The sequence below is a fragment of the Myotis davidii genome, unplaced genomic scaffold, assembly GCF_000327345.1.
Source record: "Myotis davidii unplaced genomic scaffold, ASM32734v1 scaffold129, whole genome shotgun sequence".
Lineage (NCBI taxonomy): Eukaryota > Metazoa > Chordata > Mammalia > Chiroptera > Vespertilionidae > Myotis > Myotis davidii.
This window is the reverse complement of record NW_006383019.1, coordinates 340838-363270: the sequence shown is the minus strand read 5'-3', so window position 1 is coordinate 363270 and position 22433 is coordinate 340838. Positions and strand designations below refer to the sequence as shown.

The window sequence follows — 22433 nt, the reverse complement described above, 5'->3', positions numbered from 1 at the left end:
ACTGACTATGATGCTATAAAGACAGAAACATGATGAACAGTTACTCACTGACCTGCTTTGGCAGATTCCTGTTGCCGTGGTAGTCCAAGAGAGATAGAGCCCACTGAGGGCTTAGTGGTTTCTTGAGGGTAGGAAGCCTGATTATGAGAAGTCAAATAAGTGCCAGGTGTTCCCTAAAAATAATTTTAAAAGTCCAAAATAACTGTCTTTTCACAAGGTCAAGTACAAAGTTAATGTTCACATTTCTGTTTATAAAAATTTATACCCCCAATGCCCAAATATTAAAATAGATATTTATAAAATAAGAAAATCCTTATATGGCCAAGTAATCTATGCTTACATAGTCAATTAATTAAATGTTAACTAATACAAAATTAATAAAATGGTCAAATTTTAAAATATCTACACTCACATGGTAAATTCATTTATGCTTACATGGTCAATTAAGCTGTGATGAAGGAGGTAGGAATATACAATGAGGAAAAGAGTTTCTTTCTAAATTGAGCACATACATGCAAAGAAAAAAAAGAAGCTGACTACTTTCTTACATCACATACAATAATAAACTCAAAATAAATTAGTCCTTTGTAGCCATAAGTATCTATAGACGCAAGCGGCAGACCGTCCCCACACACTACGCGCGTCTATCACTGCAAACCTTGCATATCAACTCTGGTCACCCAATTTTAAAATCAGATTTGTTAGTGACATCTCTGGGTTTGTAGAGAAAATTATGGTAACTTAAATTCGTAAATATTCCAGCACATATGGAAGAAATGGGCATGGTTTCTGTTTTGGACACGTGGCAGTTAACTGGTTAAAGACTTAAATATAAGACTGAAACCATAAAACTCCTAGAAGAAACCATAGGCAGTAAATTTTTTTTTAATTTTATTCTTAGCAATATATTTTTGAATATGTCTCCTCAGGCAAGGCAACAAAAGCAAAAATAAACAACTGGGACTATATCAAACTAAAAAGCTTTTACAGAACAAGGGAAATCAACAAAACATCAAAAAAGGCAACCTAGCTAACAGAGAATTGTCCATTCTAGAACTTCTATAACCTAGTAACAAAAAGACCAAATAAAACTTAAGACTTAAACAGTCACATCACAATCAGATGTGCAAAGAGCCAATAAGTACATCAAAAAGTGCTCAACCTCATTTGTTGCCAGAGAAATGCAAAATAAAACTACAAAAACATTACACACCCCCAAGATTACATATACCCAGCAATTCCGCTGTCAGAATTATACAAAATAAATGAAAACATATGCCTACAAAAAGCCCAGAAAAAAATGTTCCTATCTGTTGTATTCATAGTAGCCATAAACTAGAACAGTTCAGGTTTCCATCAGCAAGGAAATGGGTAACAAACTGGTATGCTCATACAATGGAGTAGTCAGCAATAAAAAGGAAGAAATTACTGATTACACAAAAACCTGGATAAATTCCTAAAACCACTATGCTAAGTTAAAGACAGACACAGTACACACTGTGTAATTCCATTTATATGAAGTTCTGGAAAAGGCAAAACTAATCTATGACAATAGAAAGCAGAACAGTGGTTGCTTCAGGCATTGGAAAAGGAGACTGCTCAGAAAAGGGCAAGAGAAAATATTCTGAAGTGACAAAATTGCTCTATAACTTTAGCATACGTAAATAGAATCTTTAAAAGTAACATTTTACTGTTGCTGACTGTGCACGACAGTAAAAACTGAGTGAGCCATTAAGATCAGACCATGTTAAAAAAAAAAAAAGATATATATTGGCCAAAGTCAGAATAAACTTAGGCTTGCCCATTATCCAAGATTTAACATGTAGAGCCTTTACAATAGTTAGTCAACAGATATTCTAGTTACTTGACAACACTCCATTTTCACTTCCATTACACTAGGCTTCAGAGCACACATGCCTTTTGTAAGTTAAACCAGACAGTGTGCCGGAGCCCACGATCTGGGCATGTAACTCACACAAACTTCCTGGGCATGGCATGGAGTACAGTGATTGCTGCATTTTCTGGTCATATATACACAGATTTTTATTTATTAGGATTTTGACAGATCAGTATGAGGAGGGAAAATTTTTACCAAAGCCATATTCACCAGGAAAAGCTACTGGGAAGAGAAGCCATTTTACCTGTGAGATGGAGCCTCCCAGTATAAAAGATGGTTTTTCTGAAGCCACTGTGGTTTTGGATGACGGGATGAGAGGAGGAGGAGGCCTAGTGGGTCGCGTTGTTGGAAGCCGAACCCCTTCAGGGAGATTAGTTATCACGTGATGTGGAGTAGGCTGGAGGACTTTTAAAAGGAAGAAAAATAATGATTTAAAATAGTCAATTTGCCAGTCTGCAACATTTTACCTATCACAGTCATTCATAATTTTTGAATCAAAAATTAGAATATAAGGGCAAGATGAAGCTGAGGACGAACATTTCTATTTTAAACCTCCCTGTCACTTTAATTAAACCTGTATACACATTCAGGTCACTAATGGTATTTATGAGGTTGAAATATTCAACTCCCCATCAAACCAGAGCTTCCAAGTAAATGTTCATTTCAAACTATTTCTGTGTAGCATATGTAGACAGAATCTTTAATAATTTTTTCTATCACTCTTTGGACCTCACAATGGAGGTGAGATAAAAGAGTGCTTCTTAGGGATAGTTGATATTACAACTTTGGAGAAGATACTGACATGACTGACAACTAATTATATAATCTCTATGCACCTCTCGTAAGTTGAGAAACATTTACTGATTCTAGCTCTCTCAGACTCTTGAATTTCTGCGATAGGTGGGGGAGAATGGAGATCTCAAGTTTTTTACGAAGTACATGTACTCTTAAGAGAAAAGCCAGTCAAATGTCACAGTATACATGTGCCAACATAAATTTCCCAGTGGTCCAGTGAATTTCAACTGAATATAACTAACTAGAGGCCTGGTGGACGGATTTGTGCACATTGAAAGGTAATTATTTTGAAGGTGTCTGGTGGGGTGGGCCTGGGCGAGAGGGGCTGGACACGCCCTGGAGCCAACCTCTGGTGGTCCCTCCTAGGCTGGCCACACCTGGGGTGGTGTCTCTGGAGTGAGCAGGGTCCCTCCGGCAGGTGAGTTCCCTTGACCTGGCTTGAAGGGATAGGGCAGAATCCGGCAGTCTGACATTCCCTGAGGGGTCCCGGATTGCAAGAGGGCACTCTGCAAAGTTGCTGTCACTCCGCAGCTCCTGCATTGAGCATCTGACCCTTGGTGGTCAGTGCACATCATAGCTACTGGTGGCTCGACTGGTTGGCTGGTCACTTAGCCTTTTATATATTAAAGGCCCAGTGCACGAAATTTGTGCACAGGGGGCAGGGGTGAGGGGGTGGCGCAGAGGAACTCTCAGCTCAGCTTGCACCCTCTCCAATCTGGGATCCCTCTCACAATCCAAGACTGCTGGCTCCCAACCGCTTGCCTGCCTATCTGCCTGCCTGATTGCCCCTAACCACTTCTGCCTGCCAGCCTGATCACCCCGTAACCACTCTCCTACCAGCCTGATCGACACCGAACTACTCCCCTGCCAGCCAGATCGCCCCCAACTACCCTCCCTTAATGGCCCGGTCACCCCCAACTGCCCTCCCCTGCAGGCCATCTTGTGGCCACATGGAGGCGGCCATCTTGTGTTGGAGTGATGGTCAATTTGCATACTGGTCATGACCAATTAGCATATCTGGTCATGACTAATTAGCATATCTGGGCTAATTAACATATCCCTCTCTTATTATATAGGAATAGATGATGGAATGCAGAAAAACAAAGTAATTTTGAAAAGGCAAGGACATACCCTGGAACAGCACTTCATTGACAAGATTAAACCACCCATGTCTAACATCAGTAGGTAGATGGCCAGTAGCCACTGTATTGAGGAACGATATTTGTTTACCTGGTGGGACACTTACAGGGAGCTGCCCTCCTACCGGGCTGTAGAGCGGCTTTACTGAACTCTCGTGGAAAGAGCCTACGGGGTGGTGCTGACCATGCTCCAGTATTGTACACACATGCTTCCCGCTCTAGAGCACGTCTGACCTCAGCATAAAGCATAGAGGCAACTGATTTTCCTATGAAAGTTAAAGTTATCAAAATAAGGGAAGAACCCCAAATTGAATAGTAAATGTGAAAGAACCAAGCCCACACCATCCAGGGCTAATGTCAACCGTATGCTAATGTCAAAGTCTAAATAAAATTCCTCCAGAGAGGTTAAGAAACCCTATAAATCTAAATCTTCTGTGTGCATACACCATCACTATGACCTAATAAAATCCTCAAAAATTCAATTACTTTTTTCCCTGTAAAAGGAAAAAAACCTTCTCTTTACTCTGATTGGGAAACAGGCAAACATCAGATTATCCAGCCATTCTGTAAATTCAAGTCTGGCCTGAATTAGAGGTCAGATATCTGAGGATTCCAAATCTTATAATTAGCCCATTTAAGCCCACTGCTTAATATGCAGAGCAATAAATGTTATAGGAAATGAAAGATGCTTTTCAAAAGGTGCAGTCAAACTAACCCAAGAAACAGGCTTATAAAATTATAAATTTTACTGCAATAATGCTAATGAAAATTACTCTACATAATTTATTTCCACATAAAGTATAAAAAAAACTTTAAGCATTTTAAGGATAGCCCTGGCCGGGTAGTTCAGTTGGTTACAGCATCACCTTGATACACTAAGGTTGCGGGTTCAATTTCCAGTCAGTGCACAGATATCAACCAATGAATGCATAAATTAAGTTGAACAGCAAATCAATGTTTCTCGCTCTCTCTCTTACCCCTTCCTCTCTAAAATCAATGAATTTAAGTTTTAAAAAAGGTAATACCAGTTAAAAAAATAAAGTTCATATCAGAGTTATATTAAGACTTAAAATATATATGTATATATTATATACAAATTTTATTAAGATGAAATCAACACATTGTAATTTTGGAAAATCAGAAAAGCACAAAGAAGAAAGTAAAATCACTCATAACCCAAATCAGTTAGGTTGTGGCATTTTAATGTCTGCCAGAATAAATTCCTTTTCATTCATTATTCTTTTGCTTACCGAGTCTTAGTCATTTATTTTTCCAGATAAGCCTAAATTCAAAGTCATTCTGAGTAGTTCCTCCCCAGAGTATCACTGGAATTTTCACTGGACTTGCATTAAATTTATGAATATATAAGACTTGACATTTTACAATGAGTTTTCAAATTAAGAAACCTATATATTTTCATATAGTTCTTAAATATCCTTTGATAAAAATTACTTATAGAGATTTTATATTTTGTTGCTAGGAAAACCATCTTCTTCATATGTGAGTTTATATAGATAGCAGAGGCCCAGTGCACAAAATTCATGTACAGGGAAGGGGGGGGCCCTCAGCCCAGCCTGCACCTTCTTGCAATCTAGGACCCCTCGGGGAATGTCCGCCTACCGTATTGTATGCAGGGATTGGGCCTAAACTGGCAGCCGAACATCCCTCTAGCAATCCGGGACTGCTGGCTCCTAACCGCTCGCCTGCCAGCCTGAATGCCCCTAACCACTCTCTTTGCCTGCCTGATCACCACTAATCACTCGCCTACCTGCCTGATTGCCCCTAACTGCCTCGGCCTGCCTGCCTGATCATCCCTAACCACTCTGCCTGCCTGCCTGAAGCCCCTAACTGCTTGCCTGCCTGCCTGATCGCCCCTAACTGCCTCTGCTTCAGCCCTCGCACCCGGGACCCAGGCTTCCCTCCTCTGGTCTGCTGCAGGCACCCGGGACCCAAGTCGGATTCATCTGAGCAGGCACCAGGACCATGGGTGGCTTCCCCGCCTCCAGGGCAGGTTCTCCTGGACCAGGCCCTGGCTTTATCCAGGACATCGTCGGACGTCCGGAAGACATCTGGTCGATCCAGTCTAATTAGCATGTTACCCTTTTATTAGTATAGATAACTGATTACTGCCAACATACAGGAAAGAAGGATGAGGATTTCTGCATATTTATTTTTTCTTAGAAACTTGAATGTTCCCTTTAGCTCTAATAACTTTTCAGTTGATTCTTTTTTTTAAAACATTCTAAGATTGTTTTTAAAAAATATGTATTTTTATTGATTTCAGAGAGGGAGAGGGAGAAATAGATAGAAACATCAATGATGGGAAGCATTGATCGGCTGCCTCCTGCATGTTCCCTACGGGGTATTGAGCCCACAACCCAGGCATGTGCCCTGACCAGAACTGAACCTGGACCCTTCAGTCCACATGCTAACACTATCCACTGAGCCAAACCAGCTAGGGCTTCAGTTGGTAGTCTTATCCTGTGAATAATAATTTGTCTTCTCCCTTCAAATAGCTAAAGCTCTTCTTTGATTCTTTTGTCGTTACTACACTATACTAAGTAATGGTGGGCATCCTGGTAGTTCCCTTCCAATAGGAATGTCTCTGGCATTTTACTGTTAATGGAAGGTTTATAATTAGTTTCAAATAGAGACTCATTAGCAAAAGGCATAAAAAGTTCTTTGGTTTACAAAGACATTTTTAAAAACCAGAAATAATTATAGTAACATTAGCTAATATTCAGTATGTACTATGTGCAGAGCACCATGCGGCACATGAATTACATCATTAGACCTTATGACCAGTGATATTATTAACACCATTTTACAGATGAGGAAACTGAGGCTCAAAGAATTACACCTAACTGTCCAAGGAAGGTCACAGGACCAGGAACTTTTCAAAAGCAATCTAAGTCCTGCTCTAACCTCTAGAGCACAGTGCACTGGTGCCTCTCTGAAGCACTCCATGTTGACTTTCAGATGCCTCTGGGGCATCCATTAGGATAGGTGTACTCTCCCTTCTTTGACATCCTATATAATAAAAGCGTAATACGCAAATTGATGGAAAAGAGGAATGACCAGTCAGCAGGGGCAGGGCCGGTGAGCAGAGGGAGAGAATGGCGATAGGGGGGAGGGGGCAGTGACCAGCAGCAGCAGAGGAACAATGTGGGGGGGAGGGGGCAGCAGCAGAGGCTAGGTGGCAAAGGTGTGGTGATGGGGGTGGCGCTGTCCCAATGCCCTGTCCTTGCCTCCCGCAGAGGGAGGCCGTGCGGCAGCAAAGGCAGGATGATGGGGGCGGTGCCGTCCCCTGATCGCCGATCCAGTCACCTCCCACAGAGGGAGGATGGGTGGAAGCGGCGGGTGATGGGGCTGTCAGTAGGACATCCCCTGAGGACTCCTGGACTGTGAGAGGGCACAGGCCGGGCTGAACGACACCTCACCACCCCCAGTGCACAAATCATCATGCACCGGGCCTCTAGTAAATAATCAGATTAGTAAGTATTCTAACACTGTGAAAAGTTAAGAAATAAACCAATTTCCAAAGAAAATCACTTCTTCCTTTCTGGAGAATTTAACATGATAGTGTATGATAAATCTTGTGTCTATTTTGCCATTTCCAGTATGTTTATAAATATACTAGAGGCCTGATGCACGAAATTTGTACAAGGGGCTCAGCCCTTGCAGCCCCTCACCGCCCCACCCGGCCCTTGCAGCCTCTTCTGGGCCTCGCAGTCCTGGCGTCATCCAGAGGGTCATCCCAACGGTCGTTCTGCTGTTCAGTCTAATTAGCACATTAGCTCTTTATTATATAGGACTAGAGGCCCGGTGTACTAATTCGTGCACGAGTGGGGTCCCCTGGCCTGGCCAATGATCGGGTCCGTCTCACCCAGTCCTGATTGGGGCCGGCCGGCCGGGGGGATGAACTGCGGGAGCTTGGCCGGCCATGGGAGGTTGGCTATGGGAGTGCACTGACCACCAGGAGGCAGCTCCTGCATTGAGCATCTGCCCCTGGTGGTCAGTGCACGTAATAGCTACTGGCTGGTCATTCAGTCATAATGGTCGCTTAGGCTTTTATATATATAGATATATGGAAAAATCCACTCTATTGCAGTAGTTCTTAAAGAAAAAGACAAAAATCAAAATTTATATGGTTTTAAATACAGCTATTTAAATCATTATGTATTCTGCCCTGACCAGTTTGGCTCAGTGGATAGAGCGTTGGCCTGCGGACTCAAGGGTCCCAGGTTCGATTCCGGTCAAGGGCATGTACCTTGGTTGCGGGCACGTCCCCAGTGGGGAGTGTGCAGGAGGCAGCGAATCGATGTTTCTCTCTCATCGATGTTTCTAACTCTATCCCTCTCCCTTCCTCTCTGTAAAAAATCAATAAAATATATTTTAAAAAATAATAAAATAAAATAAATAATTATGTATTCAGAGCCAAAAAATAAATAATGAAAACATACTACATTCGGCTGCACAAGAGTAATAACTCCTATTTCAATTAGATTTTGTTAACCAGCATTAGAATTTCAATTCTAACTCTGTCTCTACATATGTAAATTTGAGTTCCTTCACTGTATGAAAAAGGTTTCAAACTAAAGCAAGGGTCAACTTGTGTAAATGTTACTGGAAAATTAATGCAATTGTTCCCTAAATATTTTTTTCAAGCTTTCTATAGATGGAAAGGCTTTTATGCCACTTAAAAAGGGCACATCTAAAATAATTATTTGTACCACTGACTTTAAGAGAAAATGAATGTAAAGAGCTGGACAACAGGTGCTGCCTGTTACTTTCTATATTAGACCATGAAAGGAAAATCAAAACCATGGTCCTAATTCAGGTGGACTGTACCAGCCTGTTTTATACAACCAGTGATGGTTTATACATACATCACATTCTCACTGTATTTAACATTCTATAAACTACTTTATGATGTTGCATTAAAAACATTTGTGTCACACATTCCAGAAACATGCAATTGAATTGTAAATATATAAATGTTATTTGGAAGATTATCCTTTACACTGAACTGAAGGATAGCTATAAATGCAGGAGAGACTTCAGGCACTTGTTAAATAAATTACTGAATGAACATATCAGGTAGATTAATAAAAACAAAACTTAATCTTGGGATAAAATATAATCAACCATCCCAGTTTGTAGAGCATCACCTTGAACCTAATTTGTGTCATATTCATAAACATCTTGGTGTCATATTAATCAAGAATATAAGATCACTGCATTCTGATTAAAAATTAGGATATCATTCGAGTCTAAATCCCATGGATTAAAAGGTATACTGACCACAGTGAAATGCAGTTCACAGTTTGGAATCTCAGAATTTGGGGCTCTATAAGCTGGTTCAGTCTTTCATCTCCTAATATAACCTATTTTGTAAAGTAGATCAAGAAAAAATACTGAGGTCCTAAATTACATATATATATTAGAATGATTCAGATATTATTAACTGAACAATGTTAAACTTTAGCATGAATTCAGCAAATACCATTTGAATGTCATTATTTTCTAGGTTTTAATTCTTCCTCACAAAATTTATTCTAAATCATTTATGGAAGAAGTAGATCAACAAACTTTTAAATTCTTCTATACTAGAGGCCCAGCACATGAAAATTTATGCACTGGAGGGGAAGGTTCCTCAGCCCGGCCTGGCCCCTCTCATAGTCCGGGAGCCCTCAGGGGTGGGAGGCAACCCAGCGACTAGGGGAAGGCAACACCCCCATCACACCTTTGTTGCTGCCACTGCCGGCAGTGCAAGCCTCAGCCAGCCCTGGTTACCTGAGCCTTGGGCAGCCCTGGGCAGCTGGGCAGCCGCCATCTGAGGCTTGCCTGCGCCTTGGACCGGCTCTGAGTGGCTGGGGGGCTGATGGGACAGGGGACTCCAGAGGCAGGCGTGCGGAGCAGCGGTGGGCCCAACCTTGCTGCACGCCTGCCACCCCGGTGGGGCTGAGGGAACTGGGCACTGCCATTTTGTGGCTGAGGATGCCGCTATCTTTGAGGGTGTGGCGGTCAATTAGCATATTCCCTCCTTATTGGCTGTGGGTACCACCATCTTTGCTATGGAGTAAGGGTCAATTAGCATATTCCCTCTTTATTAGATAGGATAATTTATCATTATCATGACAGATTTTCTCATAATTGAAATGCTCTTAGGCTCTTCTCAATCCATTTATACTTTGCGGTTCATTTAATTAATTCCTTCAATATAATTACTGAGTAATTATTGACACATTATATCAATTACTGAATTAGAGTTTAAGAATTTTCTAGATACAATATAGTAAAAGCCCAACTTATCAATGTTTTTACCTTCATTCAAGAAATATTTGTTTAGCATCTTTACATACCCAGCCTTGGTGGGTATAATACTCTGGCTCACATTTTTACTTGCATAAGGTTTACATTTAAACACTAATAATCTCCTATTTAAAACTAACCCCTAGAGTGCTGGGGAGCGCGATTGTGCTCTTCCTGTCTTTCGCCAAAAGTGCTGGGAAGTGTCAACCAAATTCACGATCGACAATGACAGATGGAAACACACGTGTGCAATTGGCACCAGTAAGAGCTTTATATGTATTGCGCATGCACAAGTCAACTTAGCCTTTTATAGATGTAGAATATACTTATCTCCTATCTACCTACTCCAAGACTTCTGTGAGGATCAAATGAGATGAGGCATGGAAAAATGCTTCACAGACATTTGGTTAAAGTGTAAAATGTTTCCACCTGGCTACAAAGCAAGTCGTGTTCCTGGGCTGAAGAAACTCCAAGGAGGCTAGTCGCTAGGGAAAGGAAGACAGGCATTGATATGTGGCGTCATTACCCAGCGCCCACAGCCACTGTTTCTGAGCCCAGGATGGGGTCTCAGCAGCATCGGTTGCAATTTGGTGGGCTGTCGCTTCAGGGTGGTGGCGGGGCCTGTGTCCCACTTGGGGGAATTCAAGTGTTGCTTTGCAGATGCCAGGTCTGTGGTGCTGTTTCTCTGTAAATGGCCAGTGCACATCACGGCAGTTCCTGTGTTTAGTGTCTGCCCCCTGGTGGTCAGTGTGTGTCATAGCGACCGGTCAGACAGTTGGACACTTAGCATATTAGCCTTTTATATATATATACATAATATATTACTATGCAATATTATATTACATTACATTACATGTTATATATAAAATATAGCTGAGCATGTGTTATAAAACCATACTGAATATTCATTCATTTTTTAAAATATATTTTTATTGATTTCAAAGAAGAAGGAAGAGGGAGAGAGAGAAAAACATCAGTGATGAGAGAGAATCACTGATGGGCTGCCTCCTGCACACCGCACAGTGGAAATCGAGCACACAACCCAGGTATGTGCACTGACCGGGAATCAAACCATGACCTCAAGGTTCATAGGTTGATGCTCAACCACTGAGCCATGTGGGTTGGGATTAATGTTCTTTCTTTCTTACAGGTTATAATCCCATCAAGGTAGATAGAAAATTTGTACTTCACAAAGAAGAACTAAAGCTCAAAAAGGTTAAGGGATTTGGCCATGGCCACACTACTGGTAATGCTGGGGTGAGGGTTAAGTCAGGGTCTGACCGGTTCTATACACTACACAAAGTTTCAGAGAATTAGAGTATTACCCTGTCAACTGTGATTGGTTTGGAGGACAAGATTCATTCTTTGAAAACTCAGATGAAGAGCATAAAGCATGGCTTTTATACATATAAATATCAGAAAATTCAATAATACTAACATTACTTAATAATTTCACTAAAGTCAATTCATCTGCTCAGAAAAAGTATAATGTATCAATTAATATGCTAGTAAATTACAAAGCACAAAGGCCACTACCTTTGTGTATGGCTTTGTTTCCTTTCAGGCAAGTTTTGTGATGAAAGCTCTACCTACCTTCCCACTCTCTTTTCGGACTCTTGGAGGTGCCACAGGGACTTGTGGAACTTCTACATTCCAAATCAATCTGTTCCTGCCTCTGTCGCTGCTCTTCCAGGAGTGCTGACTCATGCATCGCTTTAATGTGTCGCTGGTAGAGGGCATAGCCACTCACTTGGGTTCCAATTGGCATATTACATGGGGTGCAGGACACCTACAGGAAGAAAAAAAATTAAATATGCCATGACCAACATAATAATTACCATCTGTTGCAACTAATGCTTATTTCTGTGATGTTACTGGTCAAAGTGATTTTACCATGTTTTAATTGAAATAATCTTCAAGTATAATGATTGAAATGCTAAATAGTTACTTTCAGAAATGAACACAATATAAATCACAAAAGCTGTAATAAGATAAATCAAATTAGAAATTAAAACACCCTGTCTGCTTCTAACTTATGATGGTCAAATCCTTGGTAGCTCTGCCCTGCGTCCTTACCCCTCCTCTCAATGTCCTCTTTTTACCACAGTCAGTAGGAGTACAGGGGAGTCTTCCCCAGTTGGCCAAGATGGCAACAGGAGGAAGTTCTTACACTGAGGGGCCAAACACTAGAAAGATGAACAGGCAGGGCCCCAGCAGGCCATAAAGATAGATATATGAATGGAAAGGCCCCAATGTGCCAAAAGCTAGGAAGATGAATGGAGAGAGAAAAAAAAGCCCTCCCGCTCCCTATTCCTATAAGAACAGAGGCTTGAGCAGGAAGAAAGAGAGATGATCTTAGAGACAGGGAGTCCACTGTTCTTCCAGGTTGTATGGCACCTAAATAAAACTTCTTTCCTTTTTTTTTTAAATCCTCACCTGAGGATATGTTTTTATTGATTTTGAGAGAGGAAGGGAGAGAGAGGGAAACACTGATTTGAAAAATATCCATCAGCTGCCTCCTGTATGTGCCATGCCCCAACTGGGGATTGAACCCAAAACCTAGCTATGTGCCCTAACCAGGAACCAAACCCACAATCTTTATGATATACTAGAGGCCCGGTACACGAGATTCGTGCACGGGGGTTGGGGGATCCACTCAGCCCAGCCTGCACTCTCTCTAATCCGGGACCCCTTGGGGGTTGTCCAAATGCCGGTTTAGGCCCGATCCAATTCTCGCCCCTGCCCCCTGCCAGCCTGGTCACACACAACTGTCCCCTCACCCCCGCCAGCCTGGTCGCCCCCAACTGCCCCCCTGTCGGCGTGGTCGCCCCACGCAGCCCTCTGTTCAGTCGCTTGGGTGTGGCTCACTAAACCCCTGCTGGCCTGTTCGCCCCACACAGCCTGCTGCTCAGTCATTTGGTCATCCCTCACTAACCCCCACTTTCGGCCTGGTCACCCCACACAGCCTGTTCGGTCATCTGTTCAGTTATTTCGGTTGCGATGGTCGCTTAGGTTTTTATGTATATAGATAGGACTCCACTCAACCAACTGAGCAACCCTGCCGAGTAAAACCTCTTTCCTTTTGCTCTAGCACCTGCCTCACAAGTTTGGCTTTCATTGCAGTAGGCAGCCAAACCTCCGTTTTTGTTTTTGTTGAGTTACTTTTTGAGGACTCCGCTGGGAATAGCATGGAGCTCAGCAAGTCCTGGTGGACTCGGGTGGGGTCCCAGCAGTCTGTGGCAGGCTGGCCCAGGGACAGTGGGACTGTGGGGACTTCCGGGCAGCTGCCAAGAGCTTGTCCCAGGGAATTTGCCTGCACTCCTTCTCTAGGTGTCAGCCACCTGAAATGCTTCGCTGGTGAAAGGAAACGGGTTTTTGGGGAGAAGAACCCCAAGACTGCACACCAGGGATCCTCTATCCCTGCCACGCAGGCTTCATGCTGCTCGGGCTTTGTGTCGCTTGGGTCCTGTTAGGATCATTTGCGGTACCTGTTGGCAGGCTACCCCTGTCGCTTGGGCTTCATGCCACTTGGGTCCTGCTAGCACTGCTGTGGTACCAGCTGGCAGGAGATAAGACATTAAGAGGTGCTTGTGAGAACTCATTTGGAATAATGGAATTATGGATCCAATTTTTGTTTATATGTTCTCACTTTGTCTGGGGTCTTGCTATGGTTATGGTTTTGGGTTTGTACTTTTGTGCTGCTGGGTGTTCTGTTTCAACTCCTGAAGGGAGCCCACTGGCCCGAATTTTAGAAGATTGGTCCTTGTACAGCTATGGTCTAGTGACTAAGAAGGAATTGGTTTTCTACTGTAACGCTACTTGGCCTATGTACTAGGTGTACTGATTAATAATGTGGATTAAAAAAAAATAATGTGGATTTTGTAATCAAAGAAAACATGATAATTTCAAGAGAAACATCAAAAGTGCTTCTTTACTCAAAGTGATGTCCATCACTAGCTACACATTTCCCCCATCTTTCAGGTAATTTGTGGATACCATCCCAATAGAACTTGTCTTGTTTTGCGGCACACCATTCAGAGATCCAATTTTCCACATCTTTGTATGTTTTGAAGTGCTGCTCAGAAAGTGTGTGTGCCATCGATCGGAACAAGTGGTCATCTGAAGGAGCAAGGTCTGGTGAATACGGTGGGTGTGTTAATACTTCCCAGGCAAGAACTTTTCACATGTCTTTACTGGTTTTGAAGTGTGTGATAGTGCATCATCATGAAGCAAAATTACTTTGCCATGTAATCTGGAACATTCTGGTCATTCACGATCAAAGCGTGGTTGAAATTGATTATTTGTTGTCCATATTGATCAGTTGTGGTTTTCTTGTTGAATCAATGTGGCCTTGCAGTTGCTGTTGATGGTTGACCTGGATCAACCCATGATTTTGCACGTTTGGGATTCTCAAAACAAATCCACTTTTCAAAGAACATTCGGTTGACCTGGACGTTCTTTGTCTTTCACATCGAAATCATCACTTTTAAAGCAGCGTTCACAAATATCTTGAGATGGAGCATGTTTACCATAAGCTTCCCGAAGTATTTCATCAGCACTTTTCTTCAAAATAATGAATTAAAACTTCCTGCAAATGGTCTTTTTTTGGCACGAAATTCGACATTTTTAAGCGTAAAAATATCTATGATGTCAACACCTTCAGAAAATTTAACATATGAAGTTTTGAAGCTTATCAATACAACAAAATAGGATACATATTAAATTGCATATATATCAACATATGTGTAACTCCATCTATTGAAACAAATCTGCATTATTAACTGCTATATCTAGTATACTTTATACTACAGGGGAAAAATAGGTTCCCTAAATTACTACTCCATCATACAGTTGGAATTATTTTGCCAATGGTTAGGGAAATGAAATGAAATCCCTTATGTCCAGGTGTCCATATTTTTATAGGATACAGATTCGGCAAAGAAAGGGAACAACTTAATGATACAGAGAAGGGAACTGGCTCCAAAACCCCCTCCAACAGAAAGACACAAGAAGACAAGGAGAATGAGGAAATGAGTCTCTAACGCCCAGCCACCGAGGGACCCAGGGTTAGCAGCAGGAGGACTTCCCCCACCATCACCCCTGCTGCTGATGCCCCTGAGATAGGGCCAGAGGGGGGGGGCAGCCCCACCCCGTATGATGAAGGAATGGTCTCCCCTCAATGACCTGGTAGGGCACCCAATTTGGCCAGGGAGCATCCCTACCCGGAGCAGGACAATTCCCTTTGAGGCAACACCATATAAGCAGAATAAACCAGAAAGGCCCACCTGCTGGCTTCCTTTAGGCCCACACTCCATTTCTACTTTGGATTTAATGAACTGGAAGAATTCCAACACCTCATACAGGGAGGATCCTCAGAAAATGGCATATTTATCACCTCCACTTTTGCCATTCACCACCCAAATGTCTGGATGATAAATGTGACTTTTATTGGGCAAAGTGCCTGCAGATCAGAAGGAAGCTCAAACATTTAGACAGGGTGTTGGGAATGAATCCCTCCCAGCTGGTGGACAGAGCCTTTCAATCTTACCATGCCCGGGAAACAAGGACAATGAGGCAGGCCACTGGGCAGATGGCTAGGCTCTCCTTAACATCCTAACTGACGAAAGGTGACTGGTTATAAATAAGGCTAATGGAGAAGCTCATCGCCTCCATAGGAGAATCTCAATGGGATCCCCCACCCAGCCAGGGTGAATCCCTTGACAGAGTCCAACTGGGACCTGAACAGCAAGGACCTAGCCTCGCTAGAACATTATAGAAAGTGCATATAGGACAGGCTTAAGAAAGGGGTGCCTGGACAAAAGGGCCTGAATGTGATATGCACTGTTTAACAGAGACCAAATGCAGATCCTTCTGAATTTTTAGAAAGGATCTATCAGGCCTATCAAAAGCACTCGGATGCTGACCCAGAAAATGTCCGGATGATAAATGTGACTTTTATTGGGCAAAGTGCCTTCAGATCAGAAGGAAGCTCAAACATTTAGATGGGGTGTTAGGAATGAATCCCTCCCAGCTGGTGGACAGAGACTTTCAAGCTTACCATGCCCAGGAAACAAGGACACTGAAGCAGGCCACTGTTTTCTTAGAAACAGTGCGGGAAACCAGGAGAGGTGGGATCCGAAAAGAAAAGGGAAAGACCCACAAGGTGCCAATTAATGTGCCTATTGCAAAAAGGCCATTGGAGAAAGCACTGCCTTGGAACCCCAAAAGAAAAACAAAAAGGATGGAAACCCTTGCCAAGAAATGTTAGAAAGGAATGACGAATCTGGAGGACCAAGGGCTCCCCTAGACACCTCCTGACCTATTATTATTTCCCCACAGGAGCCCCAGGGAACAAGCTAATTGACTTCCTTGTAGATACGGGAAACTAACCAAGAAAAATTCAGCTGTGGTGTTGGTTACTGGAGTGACCGGACATTACAAAAACAGGCGTTCTTTCAACCTCCAGAATGCCAGCTTGGGGATTAAAAGCTTACGCATAGTTTTCTCTACATGCCAGACTGCCCCATTGGTTGTTGGGCTGAGATTTAGTTTGTAAATTGCATGCACAAATAACTTTTCACCTGAGAAGTAGCAATTATGTATGGGAGTCCCATCAGAACATGCTCTCCAGCTCCAGGTAATACTGGAAGGAGACGAAGGTGACTCTTCCCACCCGAGATCCACGAGCAGGTTGACTGAGCCTTTGGGCCGACAGAACCCTAAGTAGGGCAGTTAATATCCAACCTGTAAAATTAACCTAAAAGGAGCATGGATTCCATGGGAGAAACAATACCACCTTAAAAAGGAAGCTATACAGGGAATTCAAGCATTATTGCGGAATTTTTTTTTTTTCCAGAGAGGAATGGAGAGAAAGAGAGGGATAGAAACATCAATGATGAGAGAGAATCATTGATCGGCTGCCTCCTGCATGCCCCCTACTGGAGACCAAGCCCACAACCTGGGCATGCGCCCCTGACTGGAATCAAACCTGGGACCCTTCAGTCCCCAGACCGACGCTCTATCCACTGAGCCAAATCAGTCAGGGCTGCAGAAATTCTTAAAATCATAATTAATTCAGCCATGCTAGTCTCCCTATAACACTCCCATTTTTCCAGTCAAAAAGTCTTACTCTGTACAAAGTAAGGATCTCAGGGCCATAAATGATATTGTCCAGGACACTCATCTTATGGTGCCCAGCCCTTATACTTTGTTGACCTCAGTGCCTGGGGACAGCAAGTAGTTTTCAGTCCTAGACTTGAAGAATGTTTTTTCTGCATCTCAATAGATGAACAGGCTCAACTATTATTTGCCTTTGAATGGCAGGACCCACAAATTAAAGCCATGCTCCAATACTGTTGGACTGTGTTGCTGTAAGGATTTAAGGATTCCCTGACCACACTGGGGAAATAGTAGCATGGTATTTAAGGGATATTCAATTGAAATTGGGAGTTCTTCAACAATATGTGGATGACTTACTAATAGCTAGCAATACTTACAAAGACTGTTGCTCAATACCATCAAGTCCTAAATCATCTGGCAAAAAGAGGACATGGAGTATCACTTTACAAGGCCCAGATCTGCACACAGGAGGTGGATCCTTGGATTCCAAGTGGAACAGGGCACTAGGAGTTTGATGGCAAATTGAAAACAAGCCACTGCTACAATAAAAACTGGCAAATTGAAAATAAGCCACTGCTACAATAAAAACTCCACAGAAATGGAGGCAGCTTCATGGATTCTTAGGGATTACAGTTTTGCTTAATTTTTATTCTGAACTTTGGCCCTATGGCGAAATAACTGTATAGCGAAAGAATTGTAGAATACACTCAGAACCTCTTAAATGAACAAGAAACTCTCAGGTAGTATTTGACACTTTAAAGGAAAAACTAGTTTCAGCTCCTGCATTAGGACTGCCCAATTTACAAAACCTTTCAAATAATACATTCATGAAAGGCAAGAAATTGGACTTGGGGTACTAACCCAGACCTGGGGAAATAACCCTCAACCCATGGCCTATTTATCAAAGAAACTAGATCACATGACAACATGGCTGCCATGCCTCTGGGCACTAGCAGCAACCTCTGACATCCTACAGAATGGGTAGAGGAATACCCCACTAGAACTGAGAAGGCAAATGAGGAAGCAAAACTCAAAGAAATAATCCCTAGGTTTCAACTTCCTTACAGCATTCAAAGTATCACTGAACTGTTGTTTACTTCAGAAATCTCCCAGGAGATAGGACAGGCACTGCAGACTCAATGGAAACTACATGCATCTTGGAGATGCCATCTACGGGGAAGACTAAGAAAATAAGCCACACAAGCCCCGGCATGGTTAGAGCATCACCCTGATATGCCATGGTTGTGGGTTCGATCCCTGATCAGGGTACATACAAGACTTAACCAATGATTACCTAAATAAGTGGAACAACAAATTGATGTTTCCCTATCTCTAAATCAATCAATAAATAAAAACTTGGAAAAAAAAAGAAAAAAGAAAATGAACCATACAATAAAGAAGATCCTGATGAAATATGCCAGGAAACACATTTGAGATGCAACTAGATACTCCCTGTTGCCTTGCTCCAGATTAGATTAGCACTCTGAAGTGGGGCTTAAATTAAGCCCTTTTGAAACAGTTTATGGGAGACCCTTCCAAATTTCCGTTTTAGGAGCACCTCCTTTAGACTTAGAACAGCAATCAAACATCAAATAATATGTACAACATCCAGGGCAAACACTAACAATTTTGCACAAGTTGGCTGACTGCGGGTCTATCTACCCATCTGGCGAGCCCTTACATCCATTCCAGCCGGGAGTCTTACTAAAAACCTGAAAGACGCATCCTGAACAGCAGTTAGCCGAGCAATGGGCCAGTCCCTGTGATAATCCTGCTGACAACACACTCTTCCCTAAAGCTCCTGGGAATCAAGCCTTGGATCCACCCCTCACGAGTAAAGCAGGTGCTGCCTGGAGAGGACTCAGATCTGGCTATTGCTGTTGATACTGCAAGGGAAAGCTGGACCTGCAATCCTGAAAGAGATTTAAAATTCCGCTTTCAGGGAGGAACAGCGCCTCCCAAAGCTAAGTGACAATATCACTTTTCCTTTTACTATTTTTTTTTACAATTGCTCTACTCTATGCCCAGGCTTAGACTGATGACACCTTTGCATTTCCCAGAAAGTGGCTTCCTTGGCGAACTTATCCTGCTGTTGGGTGTGCCACCCAAAGCCCCACTCAGGATTAGATAATACTGACCCCTTAGTCTCTCCAGTCTCTGATTTCATGACAATTCCACTGCACAACTAGGCATACCCCTCACTGAACCTTTGATCATTTTTTCTGCCAAACAGGTCTCACTTTGGTAGCCCATCGGCAACACTGGCTCTTGAAACAAGAATACCAGCTTTGCTTGTTCACAGTGCTATCCTCTACACCGCATATGCCGTCTGCAGACAGTAATCCTTTTTCCTCATATAAAGCTTCCCTCTATTACTGACCCCGCCCCCCTTCTTTTAGTAGATAGTAAGACTCTCTGGATCCACAGATAGGTAAGATTATGCAGGAAGAAACTACAGAAGATGAGACCTTCACCTATTTACCCTTGTAAGATTACAAGGGTCGAGAGTTTTGAAGGGGAAGGTGTTACCACAGACAGACAGTTTGAGCATCAGGGAGTCTCTACCATTGGCCAAGATGGCAGCAGAGGAGGTTCTTACATTGAGTGCACTCCAACAGCTAGAAAGATGAATAGATAGGGCCCCAAGTGCACCTAAGGCTAGCAAGATAACTGAATGGGGGAAAAAATAAAGACCTCCCCTCTCCCTATCCCTATAATAATGGTGGGCTTGAACAGGAAGAGAGATTGTCTTTGAGACGGGAATTCACCATTCTCCCAGGTCTTCTAGGTCAAATGGGACCTGAATGAAACCTCTTTCCTTTTGCACCAGTACATGCCTCACGAGTTTGGCTTTGGTGGTGGCAGGCAGCTGAACCTGTGTTTTTTCAGTTACACTCTCACCACGTAATGATATCCTCTTTAGTGCATTTAAAAGTCATCTATATGTTAACAACTCATAAATTTCTATTTCTAAGACATTTTTCTCCAAAGTCTACACTTAGAAAAATTGCCTAACAACTCCACTTGGATATCTCAAAGCACCTCAAAACCTATATGCAAAACTGAACTTTTCATTTTCTAAACTCAATGCTTCTCCTACAGTGATCTCCATTTTAGAAAACTGAACCTCAGCAGCTTCAGCCAGACACTGGTAGTCATCCTTAACAAATCAATCTCTTCAACTCACACAACTAATTCATTAACATATCAATTCTCCCTAACCATTCAATAATATACAGGGTGGGGCAAAATCAGATTTACATTTGTGAGTAAACGAAACAGTTTATTCTCCTATTATTATCTACTAGAGGCCCGGTGCACAAAAATTTGTGCACTGGCGAGGGGTTGGGGGTCCCTCAGCCCAGCTTGCCCTCTATCACATACTGGGAGTCCTAGGGGATGTCCTACTACCTGCTCCCTGCTCCCCTTGGGGAGTGGGCCTAAGCCACAGTCTGGCCTCCCTTTGTGGGAGTCAACCAGGCTGATCAGGGGAAGGCCGCAGCCCCATCACCGCACTGTTGCAGCCAACAAGATGTTTTCATCAACACGGACTCCAGTCCCTTTACCATGAAAAAATCCATCCTTCCATCCATTCTTCCTTCCTTCCTTCCTTCCTTCCTTCCTTCCTTCCTTCCTTCCTTCTTTCCTTCTTTCCTTCCTTCCTTCCTTCCTTCCTTCCTTCCTTCCTTCCTTCCTTCATTCCTTCCTTCCTTCCTATGATAAAATTAGGCAAAACATCAGCAGGCCAAGGTATTACCCACTGAGCCAAACCTGCTAGGGCAGGATATGACATTTCTTAACCCTCCAGCAGCAGACCTTCCTTTTTTTCTCCAGGAGTGTAGTAAAAAAACCCTAGATCACCTATTTGGACTCTCATTACCCAAGTTACTAAGAATATTACCAGTGGCATACAGGGAGCTTAGCCAATCAGCAGTCAGAAAAGGTGTTTCCTCTGTAGTTCACACCAATTGCCGGTATGGCCCCTGCCCGGGCCTAAAGCCTCTGGCGAGTTATTAGCCCTGGGTCGGGTCACCCCCAGCTCCCCACCGCTGCCACCATCAACGATCAACGATGGCTGGCTGGCTCCTCCTTGGCCCAAGCTTAAAGCCTCAGGCTGAGGTGTTAGGCCTGGGCTGCCATCAATGATTGCTGGCTCAATGATAGCTGACTGGCTCCTCCCCGGCCCAAATCTAAAGCCTCAGGCCGAGGTTTTAGGCCTGGGCCAGGGCACCCCCAGCTCCCCACAGCTGCTGCCACTGCCATCAAGGATCGCTGGCTGGCTCTGCCCCGGTCCAAGCCTAAAGCCTCTGGCTGAGATGTTAGGCCTGGGCCGGACCCTCCCCATGCTCCCCACCATCAATGATCTCTGGCTGGCTCCTCCCTGACCCAGGCCTAACACCTCAGGCTGAGGGTTTAGGCCTAGGCCGGGGCACCCCCAGCTCCCTGCAGCCCCCGCCATCAACTATCGCTGGCTGGCTCCTCCCTGGCCCAGGCCTAACGCCTCAGGCCGAGGCTTTAGGCCTGGACCTGGGCACCCCCAGCTCCCCACCGCCACCTCTCCCATCAATGATCACTGGCTGGCTCCGCCCCGGGCCTGGCCTAAAGCCTCAGGCCGAGGGTTTAGGCCTGGGCTTGAGGCACGCCCAGCTCCCTGCAGCTGCCTCTGCCATCAACTATCACTGGCTCATGATCGCTGGCTGGCTCCGCCCCAGTCCAAGCCTAAAGCCTCTGGCTGAGATGTTAGGCCTGGGCCGGACCCTCCCCATGCTCCCCACCATCAATGATCTCTGGCTGGCTCCTCCCTGGCCCAAGCCTAAAGCCTCTGGCCAAGGCTTTAGGCCTGGACTGGGGCACCCCAGCTCCCCGCCACCAATCGCTGGCTAGCTCCGCCCCGGTTCCCCGCTGCAACTGCCATCAAGGCTCCCTGGCTGGACCGGCCCCAGCTTCCTGCCGCTGCCGCCACTGGTTCCCCATCGCTGCCGCCATCAATGATTGCTGGATGGCTCCGCCCAGGCCCCAGCCTAAAGCCTTAGTCTGAGGCTTGGGGCTGATATATGCAAATTAGCCGCCATCTTGGCTGTTGACTAATTTGCATATCTTGCTGATTAGCCAATGGAAAGGGTAGCGGTCATACGCCAATTACCATGTTTCTCTTTTATTAGTGTAGA

The 22433-nt window shown here is 43.8% G+C and overlaps 1 protein-coding gene across 3 annotated transcripts in view; it reads right to left on the bottom strand.

The window, feature by feature from the left end:
- The window catches only part of NCOR1 (nuclear receptor corepressor 1), a 242871-nt gene that overhangs the window by 45725 nt on the left and 174713 nt on the right, over positions 1-22433 (bottom strand). For all 3 annotated transcript variants that reach the window (XM_015558355.1, XM_015558356.1, XM_015558357.1), the window contains exons 22-24: positions 11740-11935; positions 2142-2302; positions 53-173 (exon numbers count right to left, since the gene is read on the bottom strand). In XM_015558355.1, coding sequence (XP_015413841.1) covers positions 53-173; positions 2142-2302; positions 11740-11935 — 478 coding nt within the window. The remainder of the gene's footprint in view (positions 1-52; positions 174-2141; positions 2303-11739; positions 11936-22433) is intronic.